Genomic DNA, 15,527 nt, shown 5'->3' on the forward strand with positions numbered 1-15,527 from the left:
TGGTAAGGAACTGAAGTAAAATTTGTAAGACAGGAATTATCTGGTAATAGGATTTGCTGATAATGTACTCTTTTCTTCATGTTCACTTGGAGCTCAGGAAAGATTAGATATGATACATCTGGTACATGTAAACACTAACACCTTCTTCATCTACTACATGTTAGTCTTCATTTTATGAGTAGCTATTTACTGGTACACACACAAAACTATCCAGATGTTAAAACAGATATACTCTTTCCATGTTTTGGAAAATTGAAATAGTAATTGATATTATTTTCTATAGTTATTTATCATAGAATTATAACGCTGTTCATTGGAAGGGATATCTTGGGGTCATTTAGTCCAACCTCCTGCTCAAAGCAGGACTGTCACCAGCACTAGATCGGGTAAGCCATGGCTTTGTCTGGCTGAATTTTGGAAACCTCCAAGGATGGAGATTATGCAGCCTCTTACTTGAAACAGTGATCAAATGTATAAACACAAATTCACTTGTCACTCAGGAGCTCTCTTCAGCTGAAACCCTCAAGTTGGCTGGTCAGTTTGTTGCTGTTGCCACTTGCTGTCATGCACCATGTGGTACATTTATGCACTGCAATATTTATTTCCCTTAAAATATGCTTTTGGATTATCACCAGCTTTGGCAGTCTTTATATCCCACATGGTTCGGGATTTGTCTGTGTATTTCTTTCTGTTTAGACCAACTGCTGCATCACCCTTTGTTGATCCTTGTTATCCAAATTATCTCATCTTTCATAGGATTGCAAATAGCAATATTCTGCTTATGTGGGAGTAGGTATAAGCACCAGCTGGTGCTTTGTGCATTCATTTATTCTAATTTTCTTTGTAAATCTTCCCATCCAAAACCAAATTATGCCATTACATTAAGACTAATTACATTAGGAGCTGCTCAACATGTAATGTAAAATTAAATGTTATCTCATAGAGCTTGATATGCTGCACACCAGAAAAGAAGGGTGGAAGATATTAAATTATATCAAGTTTTACAGGGTGCAGATGAATCAGGAGAAGTAAACTCAGCCCCTCTTCTGAATGCCCAATGCAGAGTAAGCTTTGCTCATACAGATTGTCAGAATGTGATGACTGCTGTGGCTTGTGCATCCCAAGTGCACTAGGCTTTGAGTTTGGCTGCCTTTCAATTTATGCAAATATGTCCAACACCTTTTCTGACCAAAGTGATACTTCTAAAATAGAACTTTAATGTATCATCAAGGAACGAGCGCATCTCAAAGTAATGTCTGCATTCTTGTGCTTTTCCCTTTCCATTCTCACCTGCACAATATTAACATTTTAATTGTCATTTTTTGGTATCTGAGCTAATGTCCTGATAACATACCTGGTGCAAAGTGAATCCGAACTATTTTTTTCAGAGAACTTTGCCTCTCTACAGGAGCTCTTGGGATATGACTGTATAAGCAAGGTACAAAGTGTACTGATTTTTTGCCAAATCTGTACACATTTTGGATCTGAAACTAGCACCTCAATATCTTTTTTATACGTATACTTCCAGTGAATGTCAGGGTAGCTTTCATGCTACCTGGCATATCACCTGGATGATTACAGACAGCCTGTTTTTTCTAGTCAAAGACTTCGGCTCCCCAGAAAAATAGATGTACACAAAAGAGCTTGTAGGCAGTTCAGAATTGAAGCTGATCAAAAATTATGTTCTTAGTCTTACCTAACATGAACTTCAGTGAATGCAAGCAGGCTATGTTTCCTTGACTTAGAATGGACTTAACTCTATGAGGCAAAGTCTGAAACATTACATTTAAAAAGTCTCCTTCTAAATGTACTGTAAATTATTCTAGAAAAACTAAAACCATTATCTGTTTTGACTTCTTCCCAACAAATTTTAATTGCTTTTAAAAAGCTCCTTTTTCATTCAATCTTTATCCTAAAAAAAAAAAAAAGCCATTCTCCAAATGAAAAAATTCGACAAATGTTTCCAAAAATAAAACAAATCGCTAAATAAACATCACTCTGGTCTCAATCCATGGTTAACGGATCTGCTGCTCTAGCTTTTTACAGGAACCTCACCCAGTAATTTCTGCATCAGTCATAACTTCAAGCTGAACTCATAATAGCCTTTGCATGCCAATCCACTTTAAAGGTTGCAGATAGGACACCTAGGTATGGTCTTTGACTTCATTATGAGTATTAAAGACCTCTTTGACAGATCTGTTGCCTGAAGCCTAATGCTGATGAATTGTTTGTAATTGTATTCTTAATCTCTGAACTACAGAGAAAGAAGCAGTACTGAGACCTTTCAAATGATGACCTTTGAGCTGATGAAATACCCCATTGAGGTGCATTTCTTTGGCTCTGCCCTGTGTCCCTTACACTGCACCTGGGCTCTTACACAGCATGTGTAATGGCTGTCCTGGTTGCTGTGAGGAGAAGCAGAATTTGTAGCTTGGTTTGACCTTAGATACCAGGTGTTGACCTCCAACATTACCCTGAGCCAGGGGAGAAGAACAGATTCTGTACCACCATTATCTATCCGTTGGAGCACAGGAGCATCATAGTTTTGTCTAGACTGCACATACATTTTCATTATAAGGACAAAGGAGGGGAGGGAATCTTTTCCTTTACAAGAAACAGAACTCAAGTGGTAAGTGGGTAAGGAAAGTCCACAAGCTGGTTTTGCATTAGGCTGCTCCTCTGTAGCAAGGGACTTTGTTACACATCTGCAATCTATAGGGAGGGGGTGAGGGAGGTAAAAAGAAGAAAAAAGCTTTATTTGGAAAGTTTGATGCTGGCAATAGCTTTCAAATGTCCAGGTAATGTTTTGGAGAACTAGCCTGCCTTCTGAGAAAAGCTACCTTATCGAAGTGAAAAAAAACCATATTATTGTTTCTTAACCTCAAATGACCTTTGGAAAAGAAATGTTTTGAAACCCTTAGAGCACAGACATGGGAAAAATGTGTGTATTTGTGTATGTTTGCTTAGCTTGTTAGGCTTGGTCTTCAATATACAAGAGAATGTATCCACCAAATATTTTTCTTCTTCTTTCCTTTTTTCCTTGCTTATCCTTCCCAAGTTTTCACTACCATATTCCCACTCAAAGGGAGTTCTAAGCCAAAATCAACCTATGGGGCTTTTTCTTTTTTTTTTTTTTTTTTTTTTTCCCATGAATCAGCACCTGAAACCAGGTCAACCTTCATGCAGATGGCTGTATCCTTGTAAATCATGGGACTTTTAGCCTCTACCTCTTGGCATTAGTCTAAGAAGATGGAGGGAGACAGATTGTTCCAGATGACAAAATAGGCCCAAACAGACAGAAAGAGAGGAAAACCTGTTAAAGACAAATGCAGAAAATGTGCTCCCCCATCAGACTTTGATGGTTTTAAAATCCTGAACTGGATCCTCCAGGGAAAGGGAAGTTATTTAATCCCATTCAGTTTATTAGGTAGGCAATCATTTGCTCCCACATGGCTCATTTGCCATGTTTCAAGCAAGAACAGAGGTCTGCCCAGAGATACCTAAGCAGGAGACAAGAAAGGCATGTCAGTCTGTAGAAGCCACAGTACCCAAAGGGGTGATGTAGTCCCAGCCCTGCAAACTGGTCTCCCCATTACACCTGAGCCAAGGTGTTGCTTGAGATTTTGATGCATAGGTTCCATCTGATTCTCAGTCAGCAGCCAGAACATATACTTGTTATCCCTGTCTTTTTTGTATATGCAACACTGTTTGGACTGGATGCCTTGAGCCAGTTACCCACACCATAGTTCAGACTACTGTGCTCTGTGGAAGGATGGGGAGGAAGCTTTATCTTTTTGCATAATAGCCTAATGGGCAAACTCTTACTCAGAAAGGGGAAGGGTCCCTCAGCATGAGCATGAGAATCATGTCCTCAAGGAAGATTGAAGCTAAATCAGTGGACATCTGTGGTCACTTGAAATGTTCCACAGTGTATGTTTTTTGAGCAATTTGGTTTCAGTGGCCCTGTTCACTGCTCCAAATTCCTTGGGTTTGGGGGGGATCTGTCTCTAGGGCATGTTTGTGTTGCTGTGCAGGCATGTGAAACAAGCTGAAGCTGGTTCAGTAGAGTATGCTGGCTGTTGCTCAGGAGTGTGCTGTGGCTCTCAGTGCACAGGCAGTTTCTGATGACCTGCCACTGCATGCTGACATTTGTGGTTGTTATTGTCATTCTCACCAGGAAGTGACAGATTTTTATGTAAGGTGCCAGGTCATTAAGTAACTCTGCCTTGGTTCAGTACCTTCATTTGTATGCTGTAGTGGTTGGATACTGTTACAGGGAAAAGGTTTCTTATGAATTAATGACATTGAAAAAGAACCTTATAAAGGAACTGTAATACACTGTATGTTTTCTCTTTCTTTTTAAGTCTGTGTCCTGCTGATCCTTTAACACTTTGGGTTTTTCTCAAGCTATATAGTTTATATAGGACTATAGTAGTTTATATAGCTGTGTAGTTTCCATAGAACTATAAACTTGAAATGGTCATATCTGCACATAATTACTCTATTTAAATAGTCAAAATAATTACAAGGCTTCTGTTCACGAATCATGTCTTTCCATATAAGAATTTTGGCTGTAGAAATCAAAAGGTAGTAACAGAAGTTATTCTGCTTCTTTTTCGGGAATATCAATGATATTTTTTTAAGAGTTTGTGTAAAAGGAAAAGCCTGCCATTTTTAAAACACATATCAGGCTCTGGGTTAATCAAGCTGGGCACTTCTTGCATCTGGTTGCTGATGAGAGAGTAGCAACAGTTTTGAACAAGTTCAGACTGAGGAAGAGTGTTTGGAGATGAAACAGGAGGTGTCTTGGAATTTTTAGTCTGATGTGGAAAAAACTAACCTTAAGGAAGGTTTTAATGAGGGCAAACATCCAGCTCTGCAATTGGTAGTACTAGTGTAACATTTCATCTTGTGCTAATGGCCTCTTTGGGTAGAGGCATTGCCACTGCTCCTTTTCATTCAATGGTAACCTCAATTTACACCCTAGCTAACCTGCAGCTTCTCAGAATGTGCAAGTAAACGGTGCTTGTTTGCTGATAAATGTCAGGGGAAAGACAGTCACTGCGTCCAGCCTCTAACAAAGGTTATGGCAAAATGTTCTGAAAAAAGGAAAGAAGTTTTTGCATTTAAAATCGTACTGGTTTTGCAACATAAGTGAGTGGAATACTGACACGATACAAACTGTAAGTAAAGTTTATCTGAGCAATTCCTGATTGAAATGCTGTAGGTGTGTCTAATGTTTACTTGCCTATTTTTTTCCCTTCTTGAAAATTTGCAATATTCAAAGGAAAATAATAAGTTTTTCAGCTTTTTGTTGGATTAGAGAGTAGGTCCTGTTTGTATCTCATACACTTTTATTCACAGTTGAGTGAAATTTTTCATGTTAAACTTTTTTTCAGTATTAATTCAGACTTAAAGCTTTAAAACTTTTCATGTGTATAAATGAGTACAGCTTTTGTAGTACACATATGATGTATTTAGTCATAACCTGTTGCTTCAAATAAAAGCAATATTTAAGATGTTTCATGGGTCTTCATGTCCATCAAGCTCATGGTTGAAATGATTTCCTCTCAAGGTCATGAAGATCTTGTATTTAGTATTTATAATATTTGTATTCAAGTCTTAGTTAACACTATGTTAAATGCTTAAAGAGAAGATCCTTTCATGTGGGCGTCTTCACTGCCATTGCTGTCCTTTGCTGGAGCTCTGCAGATGTATTTCATGTTCATGAGCATCTGAAACATGTCTGAGTTTTGCTTTTTTTTCTACCAAGTAGGAAAAGATTTGATCCTTTTGCTTGGATCAAATCCGTTAGGTCATTTCCCTTGAGCTGCTCTTTAATGCGGAAGTGTAATGTTTAATTTCAGGTAAAAACTTTTTTAAGCAGAACAGATTTTGCAATTCATAAAATAGTTTTTGTTAAACATATGTTTTGTAAAAATATTTCTGGCATGATGGAACTGCTGGTCTGTTACTAAAATGTGGTATTTTGGAAACAGTGACATTTCCACATGGTCTCTTACATAGGCTCTGTATTTGTAATCTGTTGCTGCTTTTATAAATGGTATGCCTGGCACAGGAGGGTGAGTTCACACATCCTTTTCTGTTCATGCACACTGGCCTGTGAACTATAAATGGAGCAAAAGGATGAACTTCAATGGGCACTTGCCACTTTGCAAGATAAATAAGTGTTGATGAGTTAGAACTTTATTGATGTGCCTGAAGTAGTTTAAATAAAGACTGTATGACGTATTTTTTTCTTGCTATTTTTAGAAGTCCAGCTCCAGTGAGACCTGAAACTACACCATCAACTGGCCCTACAGAAAAGCAGGAGGTTAAAGCTCCTCGTGTGAGGAAGTTAACGAGGCAGTACAGTTTGTGAGTAACTATCTTTGTGGTTTTGCCTACTACAGCTGAAAATGGAAGGGGATGCTAATTATTGCTCTAGCTATGGCTTCTGAAAGGCATGAGTGCAATTACATGATAATGATCTTATACCAATACCATTCCTTTCATCACTGAGAATCTTCAAGCTTTTAATACAAAATGACTTTGCCTTCCATTCACCTTTGCAGGCCGTTCACCTTTTCCTGAGCTTATAGGTTAGGAATTAAAAGCCTTTTTACCACATGAAATGTCAAAGACCTGGTGTGAGCTGGAGCAAGCTGCTCTGTCGGCTTCATTACGACCCCATTTGCAAAATAAGGAAAACAATCCTCAATTGTTGAGTGAACAAGCAGTGCTGTCAGCCGTTCCCTCTCAGAAAGTGCACCCTCTCTCTCTGTGATTTGTCACTTGCAGAAATTGCTGAGCCTGCTACAGCTACAGTCAGCAAAGCTAAGTCTCTTAGTCCTGGCAAGAGTGATCTATAGGGCTTTGGCTTCCCATTTAGACATAGTTCATCCAATTTGAGAGTCTCTAGAGATGTGAGGTACTGAACAGAAGTGGAAATCATTTTGTTGAATTGTCCTTCTGTGTAAAGACAGACAAGGCCACCAGAAATTAGGGGGGAAAGGGGATAATGTCAGCATAAACTTATTAGTACAAGAATACCAATGCCACAATAAAGAAGAAATATGTATGCTTTCTATACGGAAGGGCAACTGTTAGTCCCTCCAGCAATTTAACATTCTAATGTCAGTAGATATATAGCAACGTTAGCAAAAGTTTTCATTCTGTCCAGAAGGATTCTAACAAATATTTATATGTAGGTTTTTTCTGTCCCACTGTTAAGAACACTGGCTTTTTAACGATTTGCATCACCAAAACTGAAAAATTATTTAGGAGAAGAAACGGAAGAATTAATCAAACTGAAACTAGGAGGATAATGAGCTATTAACCAAATTGATGTTTGTCCAGGAGACTGACTGACATGTAGGAACACACAATGAATTTTTTATGAGTTTTTAAGGAACCAGTTTTAAACATGTCTTGCTCCCATGCAGATTTTCAGTTGTCCAGTGTTAGATATGAGGAACAGCACATAAATACATCTAGCCACAGGTATCACCTAGACTGTGGCCATGTGTAGGGCAGAAGACTCCCTAGTTAAAAATTCAGGCTATGTTTTTTTCTTTTTGTAGACCCAAATTCTATTCAATTTAAATTATCTTGTGTCTGCAATGCAAATACGGGAAATGCAAAGAAATAGCAAAGGAGTACTGTGAAAGTAGTACAGTGAAGGCCAATTCTCAGTTTTACAGTAATGTGCTAATAGCTTGATGACTGACGAGTTGACCCTAACCCTTAATTTACCGCTTACTTGTATACACCAGAGCAGCTTTACCCAGGAAGGATGGGGAGTGTGCCAGTGTATTCCTGCTGAGAGTGGGGAGCAAGGACTGAGGAAATGTCAGCTACATGTTTCTGAAAGAGAGATTAACTAGGTCAACAGCCCAACTCTGGGCTTGTTACATTAATAAAATGTCTATTCAACAGGTCCAAAAGATTTTGCATTTTCTTTCCATTATAAAGCCTGTGTACTGTGCATACTCTGGTGCTGAATTCTATCCTTACCCAGAAGAAATAAAAAATGAGGCTTGGAAAAGATAACATTAATCATCAAAACTTTATATCATAATAAAAAACATTACTAAATAACCCACCATGAGGTTGTGTAACCTGTATGTCATGCAGTTTTGAAGTTTTTTGTTTTGTCCAGGCATGCTGCCTTCAAGTAGCACTAAATCAAATACAGTTTAGTTCTGGAATTGTTTGTCAAGCTGGTATAGCAGGCTTCTGTGCACTGTGACTACCTAATTGGTAGTTAAAATTGGTGCTGTTTTATGAGCAGAAGTAATTTTTCTCATTATTTCTTTCCATGCATTAAACTGTCAAGATGCAGTCTTTTCACACATCATCCCAAGTTATAAGGCTCCTGTAGACCAAATTATGACTCTGTTTACCTCAATGCAATTGCAATTAACAATTGGACACATCCTGACTCGGGGCTGACTGATCCCAGTGATTTGTAGTCAATGAGGCTCTGCAAAAGTAAATGAGGCTATAACATTCTTTACTGGCTTTCATTTAGTACTGACAGTAGGTGACATGGAAAGAGTTCAACTTGATGGCCTGAAGCCCAGGGGAAGCAGGCAACCTCATCTTAAATAAAATGTTTTCTCTGTAAATGGACTAAATGGGACAGGAAAAAAGAAACCCTCACAAGAATGTTTCTGAAGAGATCCTTTTTGGAGTCAATCAAAGTCCTTTAAAAACAGTTTGAAAATAGTAACACAGACTAGCTGCATAATGAGTGTCAAAGCTAGTGTTGTCTGAAGCCAGTGAAGCAGTCCCATGGATGGATCTCACCAGATCTTTCTGATCAATGCTGCCAGCCTCCATAGAAGAGAATAAACACTGAAATGGAGTAATATTTAATCAGTTCATTTATGCATATATACATCATCCATAGAAACGCTATTTGCACATAATAACCATAAGATTTCATTTACAGATGAGAGGTACCTAGCCAATCGATTTCTGAGGAATCTTTAAAGCTTAAAAAAATCTGATTTACTTAAAAAGGTAGCTGCATTACAGATGGAAGAGTAAATGGAACTTTGCTTCAAAGCATTACAGCAGATGTACAGGTTACCAGTGCCTCTTCCGACACAAGCACGGTCAAAGTTCAGTGACATTTTCTAATGAGAAGATCTGTCTGCTTTTATCAACTGCAGTGATGAAGACGACCTTCCTCCAGCACTGGCAGCAGCAGCAGTAGCATCAACACCTGTATCTTCAGCATCTCCTGGGTCACAGAAAACATGTACACCACAGACATCAGAAGGACAAACACAGGTTTCGCCTGGTGGCAAGGTAATATGCAAAGAGATGAACTTATGTCAGCTGGGAGAGTGTTCAGGAAAGGTAGGAGGGAGTTGTGGTAACAGGTTTTCCTTAGATGGAATAATTCTACATTTAGGAGTAGTTTTAAATGCAGAGTTGTAGTAATATGTTTATCTTGTTGTGTAAGGAAATATTTAGAGCCTGCTCCAAGACTCCACAGTAGCGGGCAGTGGATCACGATTAATTACTTTGATTTAAAAGTTTCATAATTTTGTTGTCTATCTTTGCTGAGTAGCTGTACCTAAAAAACATAGTGAAATTTGAAATGCATTTGGCAATCTGTGCTTTAAGGAATTAAAAAAAAAAACAAAACCCAACAACAAAAAACAACCAACAAAATTACATTTTTTTTTCTTTTTCAATGCTGGGTTTCTTTTTTGCCTTTAGAGTTCCACAGATGCTGGAAGTACATTTGCTTTGGAGCCAGGTGACCTCCTGATGGATTTCACAGAGGCCACACCAATGGTAAATAGTTTTGGTTTGCAACCAGGCCAATGTAAAAGTTTTCAGTAATTTGTCTGCAGCTAAAATGAATGGGATACTATGCAGTGTGTTAGTGCACAGGAATAAAATAAGTTTCCTTGATATTCATTGATCCTGAGCCTCCATCAAACTCAGCTCAGTATCTCTGAAAATCAGTCCACATCAACAAGTATTATGACTGATTTTCTGAATTTGTTTCTTTATTGTTGGATAACTTCTTGTTTCTTTCTCCTGTCTGGTTATCTTTACACCTTACTACACTGGTTTCACAACCTGCTTTGTCCCTTGAATGCAGACTCCTAATGTGTTCATAGATTTGCTTTTGGGAGTTCTCTGAAAAGTAATTTCTTCTCCCCACAGTTTTGTTTAGACCATACCCAATAGCCAATCCAAAGAAAAGTACCGGCACTTTCATGTTTCATTAGCAGAGTACTCTTGTGTCACTTTAGACAAAATAGTATGTACCATGTTGATTATTAACTCCTTTTCTTAGAGGTACAAGATTTGTATTTTTGCTTAAAAGCCAGGGAGAGATACCGGTCCCACTGAAGTGAAAACACCTCTTGACTTCAATGATCCCACGCTTTCACCTCAGATTCTCAGATTACTGGAATAATCATGATATGCTCCTTGACTTCCCCCAAGTCATCCTGTATTGCAAATAACTAATGCTGTCCAAAGTTTTTTTTGCTGTCTTCTAGAAACCATGGTTAAAGCATATAAAAAGCATGACAAGGACAGCATTACATTTTTGGCATAAATATTTTTGTATTAAGGTACTTCCGTCCTGGGCATTGCTTTCACTACATGGTTAGGTCCTAGTTTACAGTATTGGAAAGGTGCTGTGGGGTTGTGCCTTTTGCTTCAGAGACAGTATTGTACTTGCCTGTAAATTACTGTTACCATTGGATGAGAGCTGTAGCTTCTTCTGCAAGTTTGATGAAGTGACAGCTTATCCCTCCTAGGCCTCTCCCTGCTTGCAAAAGGGGATGTGAACATTCAGCTGGCCAGTGTCTTACTGGCTTCAGAACCATGTCGAGGTGATACTGGGTGTACTATGCCTAGAGACTTGCTACTGTAGATGGGAAGACAGGTTTGATGCAGGGGACTGTACAGGAGCTGGGGAGCAGCAGAGACTGTCAATGGTAAACTGCAGTTTGGGAATGGACACCACTCTAGGATAGAGACACCTGCAGAACTGTTCTCTCTTACACAATTTTGAGCCTGTGGAATTGTTTCTTGACAAAGTCCTCAAGGGCTTTTGATGGTCCCTCTCTAACATCAGTGGGTTCAATAAGGATGTTCTTCATCTTCCACCACAGGAAGTGGGTGCTATTGGCACCCACGCTGTTCCTGCTGACCCACTTCTTATCTTTGCCCTTCAGCTGGTCAGTCAACTGAATGGTCTTTGTATCCCAAGACTTTAATGCTACAGATCTTGAATCTCTGAATTGCAGCAAACTGAAATGTAAGGGGCCCTTTACCCCCTAGCACCTAGGGGAGGGAAAACTGTTCCAGCTCCAGCAACTACAAGAGCACAGTGCTTACTTCTCTTGTGTCACTTCTCCTACATCCACCATATAGGAAGGACCTGCTTTTGCACCTGAAAATACAATCACAGACTGAGGACCGTCTTCAGAAATGAAAGGATTTACCTGGAACCTCCTTGAAGTGCTGAGTGATGAAACTGTCCCATTCAAGAAAGTGTCAGAAAGAGATGTATTTAAACTGAACACCACAACCCCTCCCCGTGGCCTCAATCCCCCTGGCTAAATTTCTGTGAGAAGGGAACATAAAAAAGGAGCAAAGTATATACAGAAAGAAGTGCAGCATTCTGCAGTCTTGGCTTGGGTTGAAAAGACACAGGCAGACTGAAACCAAAACTACCTGAAAGGAGGTTGTAGTAAGGTAGATATTGGTCTCTTCCCAAGTAAGAAGCGACAGGACAAGAATAAATGGCCTCAAATTGCTCCAGGGGAGGTTTAGATTGCATATTAGTAACAATTTATTCACCAAAAGGGTTAGCAAGCATTGGCACAAGCTGTCCAGGGAAGTGGTTGAGTCAACAGCCCTGGAGGTATTTAAAAGACTTATAGATGTGGCAATGAGGGACGTATTTTAAGGGGGGACTTGGCAGTGCTGAGTTAGTGGATGGACTCAATGATCTGAAGGGCCTTTTCCAATGTAAGTGATTCCATGATTCTGTCTAGGTTGGATTGTCCTTCTCTATGTTAGTAACATGTTTGTGGCTAAACTGTAATTATCCTTTGGATTTTACAAATAGATTTCTTTTTCTAAAAAACACACCATATATTATTGTATTAATTGGAATTTTAAAAAATGAGTCATGGAGACTTTAGCAACTGGCCTGGTCTAAATAACATTTCCATTTAAGAGAAGTAAGCTTTACACACTTTTTCCTTTTATAGCTGAGGATACAGGCTTTTTGCCCTAAATATTTTACCCAGTTATGCTTTCCCCTTCCGCAGCCCACCTTCCACTGACATAATTTATCATGCTGTATGCTCAGAAACTAACCTTCCACTGACTTGCTTGGTTTTAATATTTAGAAGAGCAGGTACTGCCCAGCATCAATCAACCCTTTTTGTTTTGTTTAACATCTATAAAGGTCAGCTTGTTCTCTACAGAGCAGTTATTGTTTACAGACCTTTCTCTGCAGTTTCACTGGCTACCGACTGCTCTCAGTTGAGGTTTGCATGAAAAGTTTACTCTTCAGGGGGAGAGGCTTCAAACAAAAGTTAGCTAAGGGGAAATGCCAGCCTGATTATTTAATAATTTTGTTGTGATAGCATGTGCAGTCTGTCATTTGAGAGTCAAAATCATGTACAGCTTAGCATCGTGTTACTGTCAAGCCTCTGGTAGTGTGCTAGTTTTGCTGTGACCTGGCCTTGGGAAGTTGTTTGCTAATTGCACCCGTTTGTTTCACATTCAGTGACAGGTACAGTATCTAAAGGGGTCATTCATGCTGCCTTATTTTGGGTATTTACCTGAGGTGATAAGAGATGGAAGTTCAGGTTCCTGGGGTTTCTTGCAGAGAAAGACTAAGACACCCAAATTGGTCATCTAAAATTAGCTTTTTTATTTTGGTCATGATATATGCTGCCAAACTTCCCCAGTTCACTGGAGAGCTGTTAATTTGAAGGCGTTTCAGACATCCTCCCTTCTTTTATGTAGCATTACTCGTAGAGAGAGATTAATAGTCACTGACTCAGCTGCATGATCTTCGTTGTTCAGTGTCTAACCATTGATGCTTCTTGATGGCCTTGGGTTTTATCCATGTTTTGCTGCTGTTGCCAGCGAAACAGTGGAAGCTCTAATACATGCTGAGAGTTACACTTAGAAGTGGAGCTCACAAAACCAAATTAACTTATAAAAATGTAAAGATTACTGAACTGATTAGATTAATAGAAATCATCCAGACTGCCATGCAGGGATGAGAGCAGTCAAATCTGTCTGCTCGGTCAGCCTGGAGGAGCTGCAGTGATATATACAAGAGTCAGGGGAGCTCTAATGATCACTTAGTCATCAATACTTAGACTGCTAGTAAGAGTGGGGCAATTATGAGGCAGACTGATTTCAGGAAATCATTTTGCAGGAGAAATAACGTACATTTACAAATGCAGATTGCCTAGAGGGAAAGGTATCCTTTTGTGCTCTGCACTCCTCAAACTGTGTGGTTTATGCACACTTCTATTCATTTTTCAAGTAGATCCTACAATTAATTGACTACAACACATTACTTGTTGTCCTTAAAATCATTATAACATGGACAGAAGAAAATCCCTATCTTTTCATACCACTCTGTTGTGACTTTTAGCACCATATGCCTTTAGCTGGTATGTAAACAAGATTTGATCCCTCCTGTTTTTGTGTTTCAGAAAAAAATGGATTAAAAAATACAGCATTATATATGAAGAATTATATTATCACATTACAAGCATCCTTATTGAGGCACATTAGAGTAAGTTTTGTCAGTGTAGTAGGCTCTTTCTTCCACCTATCTCTCTCTCCTTCCACACTCCCTCCCTGTGTTTTTAACTTTTATGGAACTGGAAATCAAAGCTTGAGCTTCAAGCTATTCTGTTGCAGCTTACAATCGGTGTGATTTCTGACAAGGGTATGAATGCAGAGCCTTCTTGTTTAATTACAGAAAGCTCAGTCCTAAGACCCTGAACGATTGTAACAGCTGTTACATTGTGCTGACAAATACCTTCTCACCCAAGAGAGAAAGCTGGTGTGTGCAAGCTTTGCCTTCACCTAATGGAGTAGGACAAAAGAAATAGGAATGAAGAGTTTTATATATGACATGGAGCTAATTCTAAACTTGGACTAAAATTTGTAATACAAGATGGACAGACTAGGACTAAATCATGATCACATCTGAAGAGATATCAGAGAACACTGATTTAGAGCCGGATATATACTTTCAAACTGTAGATGTTACTTCATGCTGTATCAAATGAATAATTTTCTAGTGCTTCACCTGCCATCTATTGGTGGAAAACAGAAAGTAGAAAATTATTTACCTATTAAAATCTTGAGATACAACATTTAATAGGTATAAATTACCAATACGATAATTTAAAAATGAAAAACAGATATTCTTCAGTGTAATACAAGATTTTTTTTATTTAGGTTGAGTTGGAAACAAATACTTCTATTTCAGTAATAGCATTACTAGTGAATGCAATCCTGCTAATTCAAAGCAATCTCACTGAGTCTGAAAGAGTATAGAATTTGATGCATTAGCATCTGCCATTTTGGAAATAAAGTGAAGGCAATCAGGTCAGTCATCTCAGGGGCAAATTGTGAGAAGTTTTTGTATCTTGAGGTGATAAAACATCCTTGCAAACTCTCAGTAGATACTTACAGTGAGCAAGGGATAGTGATAAGGGCAGAATGAGTAAAGAATCTTTTCATTCCACTCCCCTTTAACGTTTATTATATTAACAAAGAATTCATTTGATTTTTAGTTGCTACATTTTTATGACAGTTTTGCAAGGTTGCAATAAGCTAAATATGGAGTGGGAAATGAGATCAGTATTTCTTGCCTTCCTTTTGAAGATCTTTCACTTACTGTGCAAAGCAATTTTTTCAGTGGCAGACAAGCAAACATATCAAACTCTAATACCCACGTAACGAGTCCTTTTGGTGTTGAATTCTAAACCAAAGTGGCTATAATGTAATTCAAGACTGGTATTTCATAAGAATATTAGCATGTATCTACCATCTAACTGGCTGAAAGTATAGATCAAATATCTCTTCGTGCCCCCAAGGTCTTTAAAACATCTCTGTCAGAGACAAATTTATAAATGCTTTGTTTATGGTGAACTGCATACAGAAAAAAATAGATCTTCTCAAAAAACTCATGAAGACTGGGTGATGTATTTCAGAATTAGAAGCTTTCTACTTTGACATCTTCATAACAAAAAAAAAAAAATATTTCTTTGTATGAGATGAATATGACTTGGATTCAAAGAAGAATGTTAAAAATGCTATTTTCCAAGTCAGATTCTCAATTAACAGTATTTGCACACTCAAACTTACATGCAATGGACATTTATGAGCAAAAGAATTTGCACAAAGCAGCAGTTTGTCTATTACACATATAAATAAGAAGCAAAAGCAGTAAGCAACATGTCAAATGCACACTTATTCCCCATTTCAAGTTCATG

At 38.4% G+C, this 15,527-nt stretch overlaps 1 protein-coding gene across 4 annotated transcripts in view; it reads left to right on the top strand.

The window, feature by feature from the left end:
- Window positions 1-15,527, top strand: part of EPB41L4B (erythrocyte membrane protein band 4.1 like 4B) — a 166,657-nt gene that overhangs the window by 130,438 nt on the left and 20,692 nt on the right. For 2 of the 4 annotated variants that reach the window (XM_051812642.1, XM_051812643.1), the window contains exons 20-22: window positions 6,274-6,378; window positions 9,180-9,318; window positions 9,736-9,813. In XM_051812642.1, the coding sequence (XP_051668602.1) occupies window positions 6,274-6,378; window positions 9,180-9,318; window positions 9,736-9,813 (322 nt within the window). The remainder of the gene's footprint in view (window positions 1-6,273; window positions 6,379-9,179; window positions 9,319-9,735; window positions 9,814-15,527) is intronic. The other 2 variants (XM_051812644.1, XM_051812645.1) reach the window with 1 other exon arrangement.

This window comes from Manacus candei, unplaced genomic scaffold, assembly GCF_025592945.1.
Source record: "Manacus candei isolate 608988 ecotype Guabito, Panama unplaced genomic scaffold, ASM2559294v1 h1tg000088l, whole genome shotgun sequence".
Lineage (NCBI taxonomy): Eukaryota > Metazoa > Chordata > Aves > Passeriformes > Pipridae > Manacus > Manacus candei.